Here is a 23,095-nt window from a genome sequence, read left to right as displayed (position 1 = left end):
GATAGGTTTTTCTTAGTATCAGAATGTTATTATATACTAGTTTCCGTCCGCGGCATTCCCGCGTGTCAGATTTTGGGTACATATTTCCTGGCTAAAAAATAGCCGATGTGTTATTCCAGGCTATATCTTATCTCTGTTTCAAATTTCGTTCAGATCCGTTCAGCCGTTCTGGCGTGATTGAGCAACATCCATACAATTTTCGAATTAATAAATACTACTCAACTACTAGATAAGAAATGTTGTAACCCATCAATCAAAATATACTTTATTCAAGTAGTCTTGATCGTTATTTTATAAGAATGAATATATTATATGATTTAGATTATATCGAGAACCGACAAGAACATCATTAGTTACTGTTCTGATAATTAAGTTAAATTTAAGTGTAAGATAACTACTGGATTAACTTTCAAGGTATGTCTACAAATTTGTTGATTAAAAACGATTATTAAACTTCATAAATATAATTTTGGAACCTAATATTAAGGGTATTGTATTCGGAATATATCCATGGTCAGCAAAACAATAACAAAAGTAAATAATTTTTTTTAATATTTTATATCTTGAAAATTCATTGAAAATTTCTTGAATATGTACTTTCATATAATTTAAAACCTATCACAGTTATATTTTTTTATTATCGATTAACATAATCTTATTTATATATGAACTAATTATTTATCTAGACTAAATATATCATACCAAGTAAGGTGGAAAAACGAACATAAAATTTAAAAATCCCTCCCATACGAACATACGGGTGAAAACTCATCCAATATTAACGAACAATTTTTGTGTCCGTCAGTATAGCAACTATAATTATACAGAGAGCATGATACAAACGAATCCTAATGAAACAACTAGTGCATTATGAAAAAAGACAGCGTATTTTCCAATTTTCATTTAACCTCATGGGCTTGCGGTTCATTGGTTCTAAGTCAGAAAGCATTAAAATTTTCCAAGGCACTTAGGTTTTTACGAGGGTGGGGTAACAAAGGGCGGCAAAGGCGATTCCCTATATACATTATGTTCCGTCGTGTAATCACTGCGTTCCTCAGATCGTATCATTATCATTACAAATACAAACACCGCCCTTTGTGTATACGTGTTGCATTGTTTGTGTGTGTTATTGAAGAACTTTAAATTTTCAAGTCGAAAATGGTGGTGACTTTGAACGTCTAATTCACATTTCGCGCGTCGCAATTTTCTTGGTTGTTTTTGTGTTCAGATTCGTTCATTCGGCGTTTTTATTGAGGGATCAGAACACAGTTTTTCTGTAAGAGTGCTCAATGAGCTACTTAGAGTGTTATACGCGTAATTAAAAAAAAAACATTTCAAATAACAATGTTGTAAACTATCTGAATATAAATACCAAGATATTATATTCAAGTAGGCTCTTAGAAGCATCATTGAATCTTCATTTTAGAGGAATGGTTTGAATTTAATGTTACCGTCGGTTATATAGATTCCACCGAGAATCATCTGGGAAATTAGTAAATACTCTTTTCTAAAAATTAAATTCTAATAAAATAAACATACATAATATATCCTGCATATTTACATGCCGAACGACGAATGCTATCTTCACGATTTTTATCCATACTTCTCTACTAATATAATAAATTGGAAAGTAAGTATGTGTGTCTGCTGCTCTTCCACGGATAACCCACCGAATGAAACCACTTGACACAAACAGAGCAACACAGACAGACAGACAGAGTAACTTTCACATTTTTAATATTAGTATAGATAATACTATTTAATGTATATTCCTTATATATTGATAACAATGGCTTCTTAAATAAATCTTGCGAATAAAAGCTTAAATTATGAATATTAAAAATATATCCAGTTTTAATGAAACTGTATAATTGCAGCAGGCTATCAGAAAGCGACAAGGTAGCAGCCCCCAGCTCGTCCCCCACCGTCGCGGAACAGCCCCTGGATCTGAGCGCCAAGTCTACGTCCAGCACCAGCGGCACGCCGCCTCCCGACGCCAAGAATCTGGATAACGCCAGGTAAGCTAGCACATTTTATACTTAAACATAAAGCTAAAAAGAAAAGAACCGGCAAGAAACTCGGTTTTTTTTTCATCATCTTATAGAGCTTATGTCAATCGAGGACAACGAAATATATATCCTGCTTGGAAATCAGCGAATATTATATGTATATCATCTAATCCATGGATGTTTTTTGATATGAGACTTAAATTTATTTATAGGCCAAGTATTCTGATAATTAATATCAAATCACATTTCAATGAACAACAATGATTGACGCAAGAAAAATCCTTAAATAAATACAATTTCCACTTGATATATCAACCTACTACTAGAGCTATGCTTGCCTCTTTTATCAAAGGTATTCCAAAGCAGCCCCTTCGAAACGTTTAAAGATATTTCCTTTGTTTTAAAATAAATACTATTCATTGTAAAAAAAAAATACTAATGTTCTTGAAAATAGCCCGTAAAAGAGCTTGAAAAAGCCTAATTAAAATAATGGATCGCACACTCCCCAGGGGGTAGTATTTTCACCTGACGAAATAGACTATTTACAAAGTGTAGTCGATGGCCGATTCAGATACGAGTTAGCATGAAATTAAGGTCAGACACTTTTTGTAATCCATTTACCGTGTTTTAAATGTTCTGCAACGCTTATCCTTGAGTAATGTTTGAATGACATCGACGTACGCTTTCGTATGTTAAAATATCGTTAAGTAAATGATAAATTATTATTTTTTATCTGTACTAATATTATAAATGCAAGTAACTCTGTCTGTTACGCTTTTACGATTAAACCGTATAGCGCGAGCGAATCCTCGGGCGACAACTAGTTTGTAATAAATCTACAAAGCTATTTATTTTACGTATAACTAACTAATTTATTTCTGGACAGTTTGACTAAATTTAATACTCTCATAGGATATCGCTTTAAATATCTTTTGTATAATTATTTTTGCACGACTTCCGTACTAATACTTATGACACGTAAGGTGTTCTGTGCGACCAGATAATCGGATAAATGATATAAAAACTCCTACAAGCAAGAAATTTTTATACAATATATATTATTTATAATATACAAGAATGAGTTTGAACTCATGCTTATCACCTTTATGTATAATAAAGTTATATCAGTTTTTTGAATAAATAACGTAACGTGATACTACTTAATTATTGATCTTATTAACTTACCCTGTATGTAAAAGTATGAGACAGAGTAAATAAATGTAGAAAGCCGATTGGATCGATATATATATCAACATAAAACATACATAATATGTAAGTACTTTAAACATTTCAATTGATCTTACATCAAAAGTCAAATATTTGAAACTACTCAGGCCGTTGAATTTGACTTTGGTTCGTTTCAGTTAAGTCGTATTACAAACACAAAAGTATGTTTATTTTTTTATTTTTTTAATATCAAACGGTGAGCTATAGTCTGTATCTTAAAGTATACACCCATAACACGCCATCATAATTATCATTCCATAAATAATTTCATTTTGATAATCTCTTATCATTCAAAGTATTTAATATTAAATTTCAACGGCCTTAAAATTTTCTTTAAAGTGTCATTATTCAAACAATGTTGTGTTTTCTTCTATCGAATATCAAATCAATGATGTTGGAGAGAGACAAATGATTCCTAAACTTATTATAAGGATATTCTTACTGATATTATAAATGTGAGTGGGTTTCGTTACCTGGGACCTTCTGACATAAGATATAAACACGCAGACGAAGCCGCGGGAATCTAGCTTCTTCATGTGATTCAGATCTCAATTCACTACTTTCATATCAGAAATGTAAATCGGAGGCAATTTGAATCGACATTTAACGACATTTATGATTAAAGTGGAAAACTTTAAGGAAAAGTCGATTCGTTATGGGGTATACTGCCCATAACATTCACAGCGTTCACTTCCTATTGAAATATGACTCTGGATTACACAAACAATGGCATATGTGAACGCACCCATTAACTTTTGTAACAAAACAACCGGTCAATGAACTTCGCGCTGTGGTTATTTGATTTTATAAGTAATATATTGTACTGTATTTAATAGACGTTTGCCTCAATAACTAAAAATATAATAATTAAAATTATTCGTAGAAAGGTTAAAAAAAAAAATGTTTTTTTATACAAATATGAAGGTTATTCGCTTTGCGTTGTTTTATCGTTCTTTAAGACAAATTCGATATAATTTGTAGTTCAAATTAAATAAGCTACAAGAGAGTAAACTTAATACTTCGATTAAACAAATCCTGAAAAATGAAAGCTTCCACCGATGCCACTTTGCCTCAATATTGGGGTACAGTAAATGTCTTATTCCTGGTCAAAGGCAAACTAGACACTACTCAAGAGAAGAGAGCAGTGTAGTGGAGCTCAAAACATTGCTCAACCTGAAGCATTGTTGGAGTGAAACCTCAATTCTTTATATCGCTGTGTGTTCGGTTTAAAGACTACCCAATTAAAGATAAAATGTGGTGCTATAAAGCCCAATGAATGATTCCTTTGTCTAGTTAAAATTAAAAAAAAATCCTTATTAATATTGGTAAAATCAATTTGGTAAATCTAATTATAGCAAATATCTCCATATGTTTGTAACCCACAAGGATGTCTTAAAATTTAAAGGGCAGCGTTCTTAATATATTTCTAACGCTTAACAAAACAACTAATCTCGTTCTTAAATACACCACAGAAATATATCATTGCATTTACAATAACTAATATTACAAATTAAAAAAAAAAACAATTAAAAAAATATCTACATTTGTATGAATGTGTTGGTGTCAAAGAACTGGTATCACATGTCAACGACCTCCCTCGTCGTGATATTAAGATTACGAAAGAAAGTTGTTTACTTACGAACAAACAATTTTATTATTAGTGAGTCATCCGCATATGAAATTCAAGTATACTCGTTTGATATAAATAACGCAACGCGAACGCTCGACTTTAAAGTATATATTAATACTAAATTCTTGTACACGACCTATTTTTACTTTACGTTGAACGTATAGAAATCCTCCATTTTGATAATCGAATATTTTTTTATGTTTTCAAAAAAAGAATATTAATGATACTTGTTAAATTGTTAGTGGCCATGTCTATCGTACAGTAAATTCTTCTCTAGCCATAGATAGAGTCAAATATTAATGATAATTTGTTAGTGACCATGTCTATCGTACAGTAAATTCTCCTCTAGCCATAGATAGAGTCACTGTAAGTATAAGCTCATCTCTAAGCCATATATAAAACCGCTAATAAAAAAAAAACAATATATGTTATTCAAGCCGTCTCTTAAAGGCAAACAAGCTTTTTACCAAGAATCGATATCAAAATTAGAAAAATCTAGGACCGAACATACTAAGTCCATTTATATTTGCCCACACACCTCTCTAACCAGAACAAAGCGATAGAAAAACGCAGTGGTTGATATCCACATATCCAGAAGACTCGCACAGCCTTATCACCAGTTAAACATGATCTAGGTCTAAATTGAAAACTTGAATCAATCTAATATAGAATCAAGTAGACAATTTATAAGCGCGATTTAAAAGACAGATAGCGCCATCTATTAGACAACACGATAAATTACACGATTGAGAAGCCACGCGTCCAATTCATTTGACCTATATTCAAGCGTAATTTCTACAATGGCGACTGCCCTTTACATCACTATATAAACCCTTCAAATAGGGAGATGAGATTTAATCGAGAGTACGTTTTATTTATTTGAATACGCTGATTTTACCCCCACGACGAGGGTCCAGAGAGATATCAAGATATATCCAATACTTCTACCGTTAATTATATGAGGTTATGAACTGATCTGGAGTGTATGTTATATTTGCGTGTTATTTTATATTGGAAACATACTGGAGTTAATCTTACTTAGCATTAACAAGACGTTTGTAAACGTTTCATTTAAATGTTATGTTTAGCGAGAACTATGTAACATAATATGTCTATCATCAGTTGAAAGAGTACAAAAGTAACTTTAAAAAGACATATATAACATAACTAACTTTAAAAAAAATTTATAGGCGAAAATATATATTAATAAAATTAGTAAATATCATTCAAATATTTAAAACACAAATTTAATGTTACTGAAATTAAAATTTATACATTTTTTATTTATTTATTTTTATTCTTTTTTGGGTCAATGTGGATACTGCCACAGATTCTACCACTAAAACAAACTCTATTTATAATTTATATTTATTGCTCATTGTAAAGTGAACTGTAAGGTTCTTTAAGAGTAATAAAGTTCTTTAACCTGAAGAGCTATCACTGATTTAAATTAAGTACATCACAGATATTGCGAAGTAGTTAAAACAGGTAAACCTTAATCGAAGGTTACTGGTTCCTGTGGAAGCAGAACTAAGTTGTGTTCAATCAACCCGCATTGAAATAGTCTGGAATGAGCTGCAAATAATCCCTTCAAATGGGTTTGAGGTTTTTGATTTGAGCCGTCTAAACGATGCATTTCAGTTATTATATACTACTTTCCTTACATATATAACTCGCAATAGCGTAAGCGACATTAAGAAAATAATTAATGTAATTTTAAAGCTAGCAACTTTTATTGAATCGATTCGAAGTCTGTTCAAATCGCTATCAATTTAGCATTTAATCGAGATTTTAAATAAATATGACGACCTCCGTGGTCGAGTAGTCTGTACACCGGTTCTCATGAGTACGCCACTCTGAGGTCCCCGGCTTCGATTCCTGGCCGAGTCGATGTAGAAAAATGTTCATTAGTTTTCAATGTTGTCTTGGGTCTGGATGTTTGTGGTATAACACAAGTACTTTAGCTACTTACATTGGGATCAGAGTAATGTATGTGATGTTGTCCAATATTAATTTATTCATGTATAAAGTATTTTAAGGATATATTTTTGATTTATTAGTAATAAATTTACAAGAAAAACCTTCGGCCGAATTTGTCTGTCACGCGCTGTATTTTCTGGTATAAACGTTATTTCAATTGGTTTAGTAATATTTCAATTATACCTCTCCCCATTTATAAATATAGATATTCAAATGTTTTAAAAGACATATAATTCATTACGCGGTCTAGTATGTGTTAGAGCACTTGCCGGTTTAATTAGAATTCAGATTTTGTTGATATTGCGTGTCTTAGATCTTGATTTGAAGATCATGTCTTGAAGTTCGAACAAACACACGTAGATAAATGGATGTTATTTATTGATTATCTAACACGCTTATAATTTTGACATGCATAAAATGTATTTAAAGATGTGTCTTCGTCATGTAAACTTAAATACAAAGGTAAATAATACAATGTATACGAAGACTGGATACATAATTGTAACTATATATGTGTGTATAATATATAAAAATTCCATCTCGAAAGTTAATGAATCGTATGTCGATCGTCATTTTCCCAACGGTCATTTTACGTTACGAATAAAATAGCAAAATAAAATCCATATTGTTATGTCTCCCGCTTCATTGAACCAGCAAACGGACCCTCGTTACTCGAAATGTTCGCATGAACTAAGCTCAAAGCGCGTACAAGAAAGGAATAAGACACAGTCTCGATTTCAGCACCGATATTATGCACGATATCCAATCGATAACAGAATAAATTCATTCTGGGACCGCGATGTGGGTCGCACGACTCGCCAAAACAAATAAAAATGCAGCGATAGTCGACAGTGCATCGACCTTGCATCCTCGCTCCGATCGCGAAAAACACCAAGCGATATGCCCCCCTCCCACGGAATAATAAGGTCCGATATTCCCTGTCAACGATATCGAAAAATAAGAAAGTAAAACCCAAGATGAAACTAAAGACGACCGTTTCGATTCATTGCAAATCGAGCCGTAAAACCAAGACGTAAAGTACGATATCGCGATACGGACGCCAGGAAATAAAAGACGAAGGGAAAAAGATAAAGACGCATTCATAGTAGTCCGTTATCGGTGAGTCCACGAGTAAATATTTCGCATTTCGCGTTATCTGGAATTAATACAGCGGCCGTTTTGAAATGTTGAATTTAGAAGAGTTTTCGACCGATTGCCGGTTGTTGACCAGCTGTTGACCCATATTGTTTTGTGATTCACGCAAGTCCAACTTGTGGGGATTAATACGAGCCTCTGTTTATCTTAATATGCAAATAATTGTAGAGAATTATTTGTTTTGTGAGTTTGCTCTCTTATTTTCGTTCCTACGCGTCTGCTAAGCTTTATTTTAGGACAATTCGCCCACATTAACAATTCGATCAGTTTCAGATTTATCATATAATTAAGTCTGAAATAGTTATCATATCATCATAAATCATGAAATCATGAAATTCAACCGATTTCTTTATGTTGTTGCAGATTAAAACGCGCAGTCCTCGAAGGAACCAGTAATAGCACTACGAGACGAGCCTACACGGAAGATGAGTTGCAATCAGCTCTGCGGGATATCCAATCCGGCCGGCTGGGCACCCGCCGAGCCGCTGTCGTCTACGGTATCCCGCGCTCCACGCTCCGCAACAAGGTCAACAAGTTCGGGCTCATGTCCGATACTGGCCAGGAGTCCGACCCGGATAGCGAGCCCGATAAACCGGAGTCGCCCCCGTCCGTTATCCTCAAGATACCGACATTCCCGCCCCCTGACGAGAAGAGCCCCTCACCAGCGACGCCCGTCACAACGCCGGTCACGCCTATCACGCCGATCCTACCGCCGCAGCCGCCGCTCAATGCAACCTCGCTCTTACTTCCACCATCGGTCTACGCAGACGCACCCTCCAGTCAGCATCTGTTTACGTCGCTGAGTGACGTAATAGCGAAAAGTATCAGCCAAAAGTTCCAGCAACCTCTCGATAGACCGCCGCAGGCCTCGGACCTGCAATTCATGCGAGCTCCCGACAGGCACGTGTCTGTGATAAAAACTCCACCCGACAACCAGAGGAACTACGCGATGCCAAGTAATTCCAAGGCGACGCCAAACAACAATGGGCAGCCCGCGACCGGCGGAAAGGGCACGAGGCCCAAGCGAGGAAAGTACCGAAACTACGACAGAGACAGTTTGGTGGAGGCCGTGAAAGCGGTGCAGCGAGGCGAGATGTCGGTACACCGCGCCGGCTCCTACTACGGCGTACCTCACTCCACACTGGAGTACAAGGTGAAGGAGCGGCATCTCATGCGACCCAGAAAGAGGGAGCCGAAGCCGCAGCAGGACGTAAAACCGCAGCCACCGAAGCCTCCCCCGAAGCCCCCGACGAAGCCCTTCACGAACGGCCTCAACGGCCCCGAGAGCGGCGGCTACCCGGCCGGGTACCCGTTCTGGCCGGGTGCCGGGTTCGCGCCGCCACCGACGCCCGACCTGTACGCGTCGCACATGATGCGGCGCCTGCGCGAGGAAGCCCCGCCGCCGGCCAACGGCTCGTTCCTCGAGGGCATCATCCGCTCGAGCCTCGAGCGGCCCGGCGCGGCGCTGCTGCAGCGACTGAGCGGCGCGCCCGCGTCCCCGCCGGGCGCGGGCGCGCTTCGGCGGCGCGGCGAGCCCGGCGACGAGCCGGCCGCGCGCCGCCCGCGCCTCGACTCGGACCACCAGCTGGCGGCCGACATGCGCGAGGCGGTGCAGCGGCTGCGCGCCGACAAGCTGCGGCCGCGCAACGGCACGCCCACGCCGCCGCCCGCGGCGTCGCCGGCGGGGGCGGGCGCGGGGGAGCGCGCCTAGCCTCCGCCGCCCGCTTGTGATACTGTGCAGTACATTCCGCGGCGCCGCTCCCCGCGCGCCCGCCGCCCCTCCCCGGGCTCGTGCATTCACGCGCTCCCGCGAGTAGTCCTCGGTTCCGCTTCCCCGAACGTTCACCGTGACACGATGTATCACCAAATATCACAATAGTTACCTAAAGTCACAACCAATTCAATATAACACAGCTTTACTAATGCAATATCACAATTAAATAGTGTTTAGACGCCCGTGATAAGTAGACCGTTCGCATTCTGTACTCCTTGGGGATTCAGGGTTATTCTGGATTTGTTTCGCCTCCTCGAATCGTAGTTATATTATTTTGCGCGACTACTCGACTACCCCACGATGAACACGTAGGTGAACGACGTCTCGTTCAACGAATGTTTTTTGATTTCCTCGGGTTGGAATAACGTCCGGACTCTTATAATTTCATGGTAACGCTGAATCCACTCCACCACCAGGTTGTCCAAAATTAATTTCCTGAATCCGGAAGCCTCACGTTTTGACCTTGTTTTAAGTAAAAGACAACCAAAAGTTAATGTTATGAAATCAACTATTTAAATATTTTTAAGTAAATAAAAAACAATGTAACAAATTAATTATAAAGCTAGCTATGAGTGTAAATGTTATCGATTTTTAAGTGAATAAACGCAGATTTTGTGCGGTGTTTTTATAATTAGATAGGTAATATATTGAATGAAATTATTAGCTATGGCGGGATCGGTCACACCATCTCTTTCTGTCGCGTGGGCTAGATATGTGAGAGATAGGGACAGGCGTATTTCCGTGGCTTCACGAAGCCTAAATCGGACTTGTGCAATTATTATTTTGTAAAAAATAGTAATTTAATGTGTGTGTGTGCTGACACGTGGATTTCCATATTACTAAATGTGATATTTAGGTATTACGAGTGCGGTTTGCGTGGCGTGGTGTTTACACCGACGTACATACATCTAGTGAACTTATATATTTTATGTACTATTATTGTATCTTAAGAAAATATATTCTTATTTTTCATGGTCCAAGTTTTAAATGTTTTATCGACTATACAAAAATATGGATAATCAATATTATATTCTCGTCAACTTTAAAAATTATTAGCCCAAAAAAAAATTCCTCAAAAAATATTGATATCTTCACATTTGTGACATTTTTTGGTGTTCAATCGAAGTATATTACGGAGGTACGAAGGTAAATAATGTATACGCTCTCACAGAATAAATTTAGGTAAAATATTTGGATATAAAAATTATCATACGATTACTTAGTAAGTTACGTGTAAATGTGCGCCTCATGGAAATTTAAGAAGTCTTTGTATTGTGTATGTAATTAAAATATACATATATTATATACAAGTTAAAGAAATAAATATTGTCGTACATTTTTCTTCGGAGACCACGAATGATGTGAAAATAGAAACACTATAGAGTCTGACTTCGACATTTCGACGTTAATATCATAATTTCAAGAGGACCCGAAAAATTGTAATTTATTATAAAAAAAAAATAATAAAAATGTTTATATAATCTGTAAGTATCGAAATTCTCATACATATCCAGAGCCGAGATGTCGAACACTTACTCTACGAAAATTTAAAAGAAAAAAAAAAAAACAAAAATTTTTATATTCGAAATTTAAACTAGTCGATAGCATGTTTTCACCTTCATTTCGTTTTCTCTGTGTATAATTTTTGATGTCTTTTTAGCGTTTAATCCTCAAAAATCTATAATAACTGTTATATGCATTTATATTGGTAAAAGACTTGTAAGGAGTATATAAATAAAAGACATAGATAGTCGCGTCGGCGAGGGCCCAGCAGACCGCATTTCATGTTTCCAAATTCAAATTTTTCAAATAATCGAACAACTTTTTTTAATACGTACACAAATCTGTGTGTTATGCCTGACGTTTGTTGATAGCTTAAAAAAAGTTATTTTGTGTAAGTTTGTACAGAAATAATAGGATGGGACAATTTGCAAAGATAATTTAGATGTTAATAAAACATTCCGTTTAGAATGTTACTAGATTTTTTTTTTTTTAAATATTAATATAAATATTTTTCACATCGGGAACAAATCATTATGTTGTTTAATCTTATTTTGTAACGTTAGTTAATTTTTAAGTGGCTTTATTTTTAAAATAACCCTATATATGATTATAATATTATATTGAGATGTTAAACATGTCATTGTTTTGTGCGAAGTGTTTGGGGTTCGATTCCCGGTTTAAAAGAGAGTTGCGACTGATATGTAGTAGAAAAATGCCGAGTGGACGCGCTCGGTCGGTCTGTACAAATTGTATACGCCACTTTAACATTTTAATGTTATGAACAGTGATCTCCGCAAATAATCAGCTTTTCTACACGAGACAATTAACGAATACACGCCATTTTTAACTTGCAGAGGAATTTTTGTATAATTTAAATTAAAAAAATAAAAAACAGATCATGCCTTTGCCTTCAGACTTTTTTTCCACTGGCAACTCAACTGGTCTTGAGTGTTGCCGTACTAATAAATTAATCGCTTTTCGATGAGATCACTGGTTTATTAGTGAATCGTTTTTATTGTATATTGTTCAATCATTTTTTCCACATAGTTTTAAGAATTTTAGTTAATAACGTAGTGTAATTTTGAATTAATAGGTAGACGGTAGTAATTCTTTAATATTTTGTTAATTTTTTTTCGTATTTGTAATGAATTTCTTAAGGGTTAGGTTAAACTTGAACGGTCCTCAACTGCTCTAGGAACAAAAAGACAATGAAGGGAAATTGCATTTTTTTTTAAATAAAAAAAAAAACATTCTTTAGGATTCCGCGAGACGACGTGGTCTAGAGTGCAATCTAATCTTAACACGCGTTTCTGAACGCAATCGTCGCTCAATATCGCTTATGTTCGCTAATCAAATGCGAATATCTTTATCATACCAATATAATAGAGACTGCACAATCCGTAATAATAAATAAATAGAAAAAAAAACAAATACATAATAACTAATAAAATGCCTGTTGCTATCAGAAACTAAGAATCGCCTTATTTTTTTCACATTTAACGGATTTTGTAGTCGATATATTCATATGGTCGTTATATACCTTAAAAGACATTGCCAGCTCCTATTTCTAAGCATTCGTAAACACATGTTGTTCGTTTGTGTGACTGTATCTTTGTATATAACCGTTTTCCAACTGCAGGCAAAGTGACACGGCACGTGTAACACGCCGTGTAAACTGTGACCCGGCGTAACACCGTGTCCCTTGTGCCTCCGGTCGTAGAGCGGATAGGATGATCTTAATGTAAGCTTCACCTAATTGTTTTCCTTCTATATCTATATGTATGTCTAGAAGATTAATTTTAAACGAAAAAAAAAATAATTATTGTACTTTTTTAACAATAATTCCTTATTACATTAGAATTATGAACGGACGGGAGATTTTGTTTTAAACAAAGCTAGAAGCAGTTCTCGGACGTGGATTGCCACGTTAAAAAATATGTACAACACAAAGCATTTAATTTTAGACATATTAAATATAATGTTATCTTTATTGAAAATGATAGTGTTATTCGAAATATTTTCATGGTGTATTTATTTGTGAAAGATTAACGCTTACGAAATTCACATCACATACTGGGGAACATTGCTTTTATGAATGTTGTCAGCGTAAAAATGAAATATTTTTTATTTGTGATCGGATAAGAAAATTATAATGATTTAGGTAATGGACCAATGTATAAGATAGACACTGTTATTTCCTAAATAATCAATTGAACAGCTCGTGTTTTTTTTTTTTGATATTATATTAACTGAAAGGAGCTAACGAGATCAAATTATAATATTGTTATTTAATTATTGAGTACAAGTTTAATGGAATATTTTTTTTTCAATATACATTACTCGCCTCTTTAATTTTTTTTTTTTTTTGTTATTTTGTTCCTTTAGTTTTTATTGATATTGTTTAGTTTACAGATTGATGGATTCGTTAATTTAAGCGACTCAATAATTATTTTTTTTATTATAGACGTATATTATTCACTTCCTCAGTAGTAAAGTGATGTTTTTACACTATTTCTACATTGACTCACACCTGTTGCGGAAAATTGAAAAAAAAAAGTAAAGTTTGGCGGTAAAAGTGATTGGCACAACACTATTGTATTGAATCTAGTCAAATTTTTAGATGAGAAAAAAATAATTGGAAAGCTAAGCTTACGGCGATTCGACTGACATTTTTGTAAAAAAGATTTAACGTCCAAAAAACGTCGCTTGGCGACATAAAAAGTTGATTTGAAATTGTGGAATTGTACACGTGTATGTTTGTAACTGTTTCTTACGTATAACTAATATAATGTTACGTAGCATCATTTGAAGTGGAAAGTTTTTTTTTTCATATTATGTAATGACCTTTTATCTATAAGATCTTTATATCTTACGTTATCTTAATGAAGTGGCTGATTAGGCAGGTGTAAGAATATGCAAGGGTATTTAAAACCTGTATACAATAAATTTCTTTCATTTGTTGAAATTTATTTCGTTTTATTTATCACATAATTTTTAGGTTAAGTTTTTAATATTCTATAAAAAAAAAATATTATGTGTAATGCCCAATAAATTCTAAAAAAAAAAACAATGAATTTATCTTATTACTCTTTTTTTTTACAAGAAGGTCATATATTATTTTTCTTCACCTAAATGCAATATATATTATAATAAGTACTAGTCTTCTCAATACAATACTTAACAAGACTAATTTGTCAACCCAACAATCAACGCAGTTAATACAATTTATTATACTGATAACCACATACTATAAAATTGAAAATTAAGTATATAGCAATAAAAAAACCACAACATATTTACCAGGACACCAACAATTTATGTCATATCCTCGAAACCCAATTTAAAAAAAAATAAAGAAAGAACTTCGACCCATTTAAAATCGGCCATATGTTAATCTCGTTCAGGAACTTTACAAAAAAAATGTCTTACGAAAATTTATTTTTAACATGACCGAAAAATATTATTTGCAACCGCAAATAACACAGGTATAATAATTTTTGGTTTAGCAGTTCCGTTTGTGAGAATTGTAAACATTTTTTTCGTGCAGCCCGCAGGCCAATGCCACTTGGTCACAAGGCCGTTTAAAAAATAAACAATAAACAACATGGCCGCAAGTAAATTCGTTACACGCCGTCGAAATGAGAAAAAATAACCAGTTTTCGAAGCAGTACAATTTTGTACATATTTTCGTCGAGAGTGAAATTTCTTAAATCTTGTTTCCATATAAAGTTTTCTGGTACGTTGACTCCTTTCTTATGTAGTCGTAGTTCTTAATAAAGCAATCAGCGTTTATACATATATACACTAAACTAATTTACCTATCCTATTCCAATCTAAGTAGAAAAAAACATAAACAAACCTTAGATTTACGTATCTCATACGATTTGCTAATAACTCAGCTATGTTGTGCATGCACTCTTGAGAGTTTATGATCATTATATCTTAATTTATAATAGAACACTATTGCACTTACTAGTTATTTCCACTTTAATTTTACCTCCAAAATTCCGAAATCCATAGGGAATATCACTTAATCAAGCTCTCGACCAATGATATCGCGTCAATTTGCTGTCAAATGTAGTTTATTTGGCTTTTTTCCTGTTATGGTTGGAATAGAGTATAAGTTACTACACTATTTTTTTAACTAATACAAAATATATATATTACGCACATTTTTAGTCTTGATAAATTAAATAAACATAAGAAACATAAATAATTATTTTAAATTAATCTAATTAATAAATATTTAAATTTTCGTTTGTAACTTATATCAGTTATGTATGGAAAATTGAATGCCGATTTGAATATGAAATTAAGAATTATTTATACATAACTCAACACTGGTTCATTTTAAACTTAGACCCGCCTTGTATACATTAAAAATATAATGTACTTTCGCAAATAAAAAAAAAAGTGTGGCACGCCTCAAAAAGTAAAAAGACGCAGGCGGCGATCGAGTCCGAAATACCGAGGGCCGAATCGTCGTCAGCGACCATGACCTTACTTAAACCTTACTTGATAGTGTGCATGAAGTGTATCGGTGTAATTCGGGTACTTTGACTCTCGAAGTCTTGATTTTATCTGTGTTGCCACAGTAAAAAATATTGTTTATATTCGCTATGTTGTAAAAAGTTTAAGTTTATACGACAATTGTCTTTGTTAAGTTGAATTGGTTTGCTAGCTAGTTAAAACTTTAGGTTCAATAAATTAATGTGCAGCTTTGTCAATCAATGTAGAATTAATTATAAATGAGTAACATTCCATAAATAATTTACCTATAAGTACTTAGATTGATTAATAGTCTCTTCTGCTATAGTGCTCTATGAATCCTGCTCACTGCTCTGACACGCGCTTCTACGTGCTTCTGTTAATATTAATATGAGTAATTATAGGTTTAGATGTATTTTGAATTTTCTTTATTAGACCTTTACTGACTACTTCATATACTAGTTCAACTAGTAGCTTAAAAGCTGGAGAAATCAAGGCGATGGCTTCAAATTCCAGGAAGAAGTAAGTATGATATGCCAGCTTAGAATGAGGATGTTGGCAGAGTTCCTCTTAAAGTACGTAAAGCCGTTGGTCGTGGCAGTCTCGTGGTCATATTGGATTGTGAGAGCGAGGAAGGTGAAGTATATTAATTTGTGAACTATAACAAACTACGGAAGATCCTCTGCGGGTAGTGTTTGGGATTAGTCAGTATCGCTGTGATTAATCTTATCCTTGATTAAGTTATCGAGGTTCATCGTTTAGTTAGTTCATAATAGTTTCATAATAAAGCTATTACACACACTCCAGGATAAGAAAAGTAGAGTAACAGTGTGTATATGTCATATTGCTGCGATGAGACTTTCGTTACTCTTCGCCTCAAATTCGATTTGTGATCACATTTGACTGATGAATCCTGAATGAATAACATGAAATGAATCCTAAATTAAGCAAATGAATATTCAGTTGTGCCTACGTTTTATAACCACTGGGTCACCTTAGGTTGGACAATAAGAATTTACAAATAATGTCATTTAATTAGGTGGAAAAAATTCCTAAGAACTCGCTTAGTATGTCTATCTGTACCCACAAAAGATAAGTCATATTTTTTAATGCCCAACTGAAAATAACTACTAAGCCAATGAACATTAAACTTATTCCAGAAGATGCAGATCGTTTCGGAGATGGTTTGAGATTAAAATATTACACTAAAAGTATCTTCACGTCATTAAAGTCACCCGCATTAAAGTTAGACTATTGACGACGACGAGCGTGACTTTCCTGTTCTTGCAAATAATATAATCAAACACGACATTAAAATTTTTAAATATCTTATAACCAATGCTTATAAGTAAATAAACAGGAACAGTACGTATACAAGTCTTCGTAATAAAATCTTTTAATCTTTAATTCGGTTACTTGTAAGTTTATGTACATATATTTAAGGATGTTTGTGTGAGTCAGTGGACGTTGCACTCAACGATACTGACCTTGGTCACGCAGCTGTGCCAACGTTGGGCGTTGGCCGGAATCCGTCCAAAAATGCACTAAAATGCATATAATTTAGAGTGTCCTTAACATTTTGAAACATGAAGTGTAAAGTTATTAAAATCATAACATTTTATTATCACTTATTTACTTTTATAGGATATTTAATGAATACTGAAATTATTTCCATTGTGTTTATCATAGCGAGTCGTTATTATTATTATTTATTTAGTTTATGTTAGGAATACAGTCGGGTATATGGATCAGATAGCCGATGATAAATGACAACGTACTATTCTATTCCTTAGACTGGACCCATCAAGTGTCAAAATCAAAAACAAATCCTTTTTTTAGGTAGGTTAATAAAAACATTTTTAAATCGGCACGTTGTCGTATTGAATTAAATATAAGGCTACAGCCGTTTCGGAATGTAGGTCCTACCGAAAATACTGCAATTAAATTGTAATTTATCCTGTATCAAAATCAACGAGTAGGTACTAACAGCTCCACTCCAGTTTATACATATATATTAAAGCCTTTTATCAAACAATAAGCCTATTAAAACTTTAATAAATAATATCAATATTTTTTTAACATAAGATTTTAATGAACTAAGTAAAAATACCCAAAATGAGCCACTTCTCACATCATCAAGGCTTTGCTAATAATGTGATGATATGTTCCTTAGGGACCAGAGCTGGAACACGTGTATCAAAACCAGGGATTGCCGGTTCAAGCCTGGCAAGAATTTTCAAGTGCTTATTTTTGTTTATAATTCATCTCGTGCTCGACGAAGGAAATTATCATGGCGAAAACTGAAGACGTACAGTCTTCACCAACCAGTCAGGATGTCAACCCGCATTCTTGTAGCGTGGTGGAATAAATTTGGTATTGAAACCTTTTCTCCAATCCTTATTCATTAATGTGTTTTTCGAATGAGATTGAAATTATTATCGATAAAACTTTGTCATGAGATATCTCATCCTTGGTTGAAGGAGTTGCATTTTTCAGAAATGCTATCATTCTGATTTAAAGATTAAAAGTGACCGCAGATTGGGCAACACTGCTTGCTACAAATTGAACTCCCATCGCATATAATTGAGGTCTGAACTACCGGGGGAAGGAACTAGTGAATCTATAATTTGGTTTCCGTTTAATATCTATAAGGTAGCCGCAAAATGGAGTTATAGATGGCAATGCGGTTACAATTATTATGCCCAAGGTTTTTTGAATTCCTACTCTGGCATAAGGCACTTCCTTCATCTTTGAGTGGATTTAACAGGCGTTTATAGTACCATGTAATCAGATTAGCGGTTTGAAATATTGTCATCAATATAATTAAGGAGTTTTACGCGCCTTTGGAGGGTTAATAGGATATTGAGCCGAGATGGCCCAGTGGTTAGAACGCGTGCATCTTAACCGATAATTGCGGGCTCAAACCCATGTAAGCACCACTGAATTTTCATGTGCTTAATTTGTGTTTATTATTTATCTCGTGCTCGGTGGCGAAGGAAAACACCGTGAGGAAACCTACATGTGTCTAATTTCAACGAAATTTTGCCACATGTGTATCCTCCAACCCGCATTGGAACAGCGTGGTGGAATGTGCTCCAAACCTTCTCCTCAAAGGGAGAGATAGCCATAGCCCAGTAGTGGGATATATACAGGCTGTAAATGTAATGTAATGTAAATAGGAAATTTAAGTACTTTACACGAGTACGATAGATCAATCGACATTCGATACTATATGACAGGTGCGGTACAAATGGTTTGAATAATTAAAAAGTAACTAATCTGAAATTACTTTAAAAATACTTAAGCTGCGAGCGTCTCTGGTTACCCAACAGAGGGACCATGTTTGGCTCTTACTATAATCCTAGATTTTTCAAAACGGTAAGGGTATATAAGAGTATGGTAACTGTTCGTCAAATTATTGTTAATTCTTTGAGTTGTTTTATTTTTATAATATAACATAATAATTACATTATTGAGGTTATCGTGGATCCAGGTATGTTCTGATTGCGTCACGGTTGCATGCGAAAGCGATCCTTATTAAATACGGGGAGGTCAAAGAAGTCATCTAATCTTATTAGCCAGTATGAGATATGTGGTTATCTCTGGATTTTCGGCAACCTTATTTTTTTAAAAGATAGAAGAACTATGATTACCAATTTACGAAAAACTAATTATTTCTTATTATATATTTTGTGTTTATATTATAAACACAAAATAATGCAAAAATCTCTTACGCAGTTTTGAACAAACAATTAAGTTCTATTTGGGTCACTGGCTGACCACCACCTTGGATCAACAAAACTGGGTTAATATGGACTTAATTCAATCAGAAGTAGAAATCGAGTTTATTTTAAAATATAATGTGATTAATTTTTTAAATACAATTCTAACGTACTATACGTATTTACGTACCTATAGGTATAAAAATAGCTTAAAACAATTACTGTTAAATGTCACGGAAGTCACGCGATGCCTCGCTCTTTTGTCAGTTCGTGTATTTTTTTGTAAACTTTAAATAGATTTGAAGTAATAAGTAATGCTTTAATTAAAATCAAAATGAAAATGTACTTCAAATGTGTATTACTCATTAATTTTACAAGATTACATTTAACGTACAAGTATCAACGTCTCGGATGTTTTTAATAAGAAATTCAACAGTCATATCTCCCTTCTAATATATAAATGTTTATACATATATGTTTTAAAAATAAAAATGAATAATAAAAATTATAAAAACGGCATGTTACTTACTTGATATGGAAACCAAGCATGTCACCTTTTATACCGACAATAATGTCACCCCAGCCAAACTTGAACGACATAAAATGGTTTTGAAATTAATAACAGTGATTTGAGCAACGGAATTACGTACCAGTAAAAAAAAAAGAAAAAAAATCAGTCAGTGTAAGCCACGTGTTTCAAGAAGGACGACGAACTCCAACTCCAGCGAATATCTGCAGATTTAATGTCTAACTAAAGCCAAAAAGTGAAAAAAGCATGGACAACCGTGGACATAGTGTAATTAAAAAAAACCTCATTTGAGACGATTTACTACCCTAAAAGATTATAGTTTTACTGTTTACAAGGGAACAATTACACGGACACAAACCAAAGTCTTCAATTTCGCACGAACTTCGGGCGCGCTTAGTTAGACGGTTTTTGGCATCTAGATGATAACGCAAGAAACGCTAGAACGGTAATTTTGAGAAATGAGGCTTACTATCTTAACTTTAAGGCTCTTTTTCCAAAAGTAACATTATGGCACTTTCGTCACTTTTTCCCTTCACTGAGGATTTATATATCATGCATCGAATTCAGTAAATTCGCATGAGGAAGTGTGTACACTCCCGTGCCTCGGAAAGCACATTACGCAGTTGGTCCTGTGCCTGAATTATTGTAGCGTGTTCGATTTGCCGTTCCATCATATTATGGTAGTCAGAGAAGAAAGAGTTTACCTGTGTTAGTGCACAAACTTGTGCATTATAATAGGTATGTCCTGTGTGACTGGTCTCCCTTGAGATTGACTGTCGGGACCAAAACCTTAATGATATTAGTCTTAAGAACCGAGATGTCTCATTGGTTAGAACCGGTGAATATTAACCGAATCATGCACATCCAAAGCCAAGTAAGCATTATTGCATTTCATGTATTATAAACACATTTCCATCTCGTACTTGTTGCTAGGACATCGCATCTAGAAAGCATATGTTTAATTAACGTCTACCAAGTCATGTTTAAACCAGCAGCAGCAATAAACTTCAAGCTTTGAAAATTCGCCACGTCGCTTCCAAATCCGCACAAAACGAGATGAGGTTTGAAGTAATCAGTGGGAAATTATCAGATTGTTTTCTTATGATATTGGTGGCAAACGAGCAGGAGGCTATGATGGAAAGTGAACACCACGGTACATGGAAGAACCGGAAGAACAGCCTTTAAGAAATAAGTATCTTATTGAAGGTGCCCAAGTTGAATCGGCTTGGAGAAAACATGGTTGGCACTTTACTTTACTAGTTATCGCGTTTGTTTTGTGTAGGTATAAAATTCTTGCATTTTCTCTAATATTAATGATTTTTATTTAATTATCATAATGTTAGACCTCATGTTACAATATCAAATTGAAACTAAAATTATAAAAATATATTCCATAAAGTTTTTTTTATTATTTGAAATATGGAATGAACTTTACACCCGACTAGGTTCCGCCTGCGGCTTCAAACGCGTGTCAGTTGAGAAGTTGAGTCGTGAAAGCGTAACAAACACCAAATAAACTAAGTCACTAATAATATTAACCGTGATATCTATTGCCGCTATAACAACAGATACCTACTAAAAACAGAATAAAATTAATATTTAGGGACTCCCATACAAAATACATGATTTTTCGACGTTTATGATAATGATACGGAACCCTTAGTTCGAGTCCTACGCGCATTTCGCCGGTTTATATATATTTGTAACTAATTTTCCCCGCGGCTTTGCCCAAATGATAGCGGTAGTCGTAAGTTTAAGGTATAAAAAAGTGGTCTAAGTCCTTCCTTGAGGTTCAAGCTTGCTCCAGAACAAACTTCATCAAATTCGGTTCAGTGGTTTAGCCGTGAAAGCGTAACATACAGAGGCATGCGAGAAATTGTATGAAAATTTCTTTCATTTCCTGTTTTCGTTGTACAAGAAATAACCAATCGAGATATGCCTATGTCGAAGTATCAAAAAGTTTAATTAGGATTTTTTTTATCGTACATGCTGGCAACGTCAATGTGACGTTGAAGAACACGTAACATCCGAAAAGTGTCATAGTTGAGATGAATATCGAAATAAAAAAATACAAAATCAAAATCATTAAACTAAGAATTGAATTTAGCAAAATCAAAATATATTTATTCAAGTAAGCTTTTACAAGCACTTTGGAATCATCATTTAACAAACTATTTAAAGTAAAGTTACCACCGGTTCGAAATGTAGGTTCTACCGAGAAGAACCGGCAAGAAACTCAGTAGTTACTCGTTTACAACATCTAAAAATACAGACATGTAAGTTAAATACAATTATATATGTATGTTATGTATCCTGCCTGGAAGTCAACAAGCATTAACTCCACGCTTACAGTGTGACTTACATTTCGAAGATCATCATCTCTGATAAAGAGTTGATGCCTAACCTTTCGTTACCTATATGTAAATAGATATTTTTAACATATTAGAAATACTTACAGATGCAACACAATATGTTTTCAATGATATGGTTACAAGAGGTATCCATATGAGCTTCTGACCATTAAAAAACATATCGTTATAATTCTAGAAATAATCTGGTTCAATTATATTCTTATAGAAAAATAACTAACAAGTAGGACTCCGATGTCCTAGAAAATATTTAGACACTAAAACATGTTTTTTTTTTAGGTTAAGTATAATACGGGAAATTAAACTTACTTATATTATTTAAAAAATACCACGTTATGGATGTGGTGAATGGTGAATGTCCTAAACAAAATGGCTGTGACTATAGACAAGAGTTTCTTTAATATTTTAATATTATTATATAAAATTATGTCGCAATTAATATATTTTAGATTTTGTTTCATTGGAATTATTCAAATAAATGTATTTAATTAGAATATTGGTGATATAGCGGACGGATTTCTGAACGAATCAGTAAGTCGCCCGCGCTGCGTGCGGCAACTGCCGGTCCGTTACCGTGAACGAGACAATTGAGAGTCGAGACGGTACGCGCGCGAATACAATAATGGCGTCCGCTCTTGCGTTTATCTGTTTTAATTGATAGTTGTTAGTTATGTAATTGTTTATTAATTGTAAAATCATTGTTCACATA

The 23,095-nt window shown here is 34.5% G+C and overlaps 1 protein-coding gene across 4 annotated transcripts in view; it reads left to right on the top strand.

Annotated features, from left to right (window-relative positions):
• The window catches only part of LOC125073240 (mushroom body large-type Kenyon cell-specific protein 1), a 195,330-nt gene extending 181,454 nt beyond the window's left edge, over positions 1 to 13,876 (top strand). For all 4 annotated transcript variants that reach the window (XM_047683998.1, XM_047684000.1, XM_047683999.1 and 1 more), the window contains 2 exons: positions 1,878 to 2,018; positions 8,365 to 13,876. In XM_047683998.1, the coding sequence (XP_047539954.1) occupies positions 1,878 to 2,018; positions 8,365 to 9,712 (1,489 nt within the window). In that variant the 3' untranslated portion in view covers positions 9,713 to 13,876. The remainder of the gene's footprint in view (positions 1 to 1,877; positions 2,019 to 8,364) is intronic.
• Positions 13,877 to 23,095: the final 9,219 nt, after the last annotated feature.

This window comes from Vanessa atalanta, chromosome 23 (assembly GCF_905147765.1).
Source record: "Vanessa atalanta chromosome 23, ilVanAtal1.2, whole genome shotgun sequence".
NCBI lineage: Eukaryota > Metazoa > Arthropoda > Insecta > Lepidoptera > Nymphalidae > Vanessa > Vanessa atalanta.
This window is presented reverse-complemented; position numbering and strand designations above follow the sequence as displayed.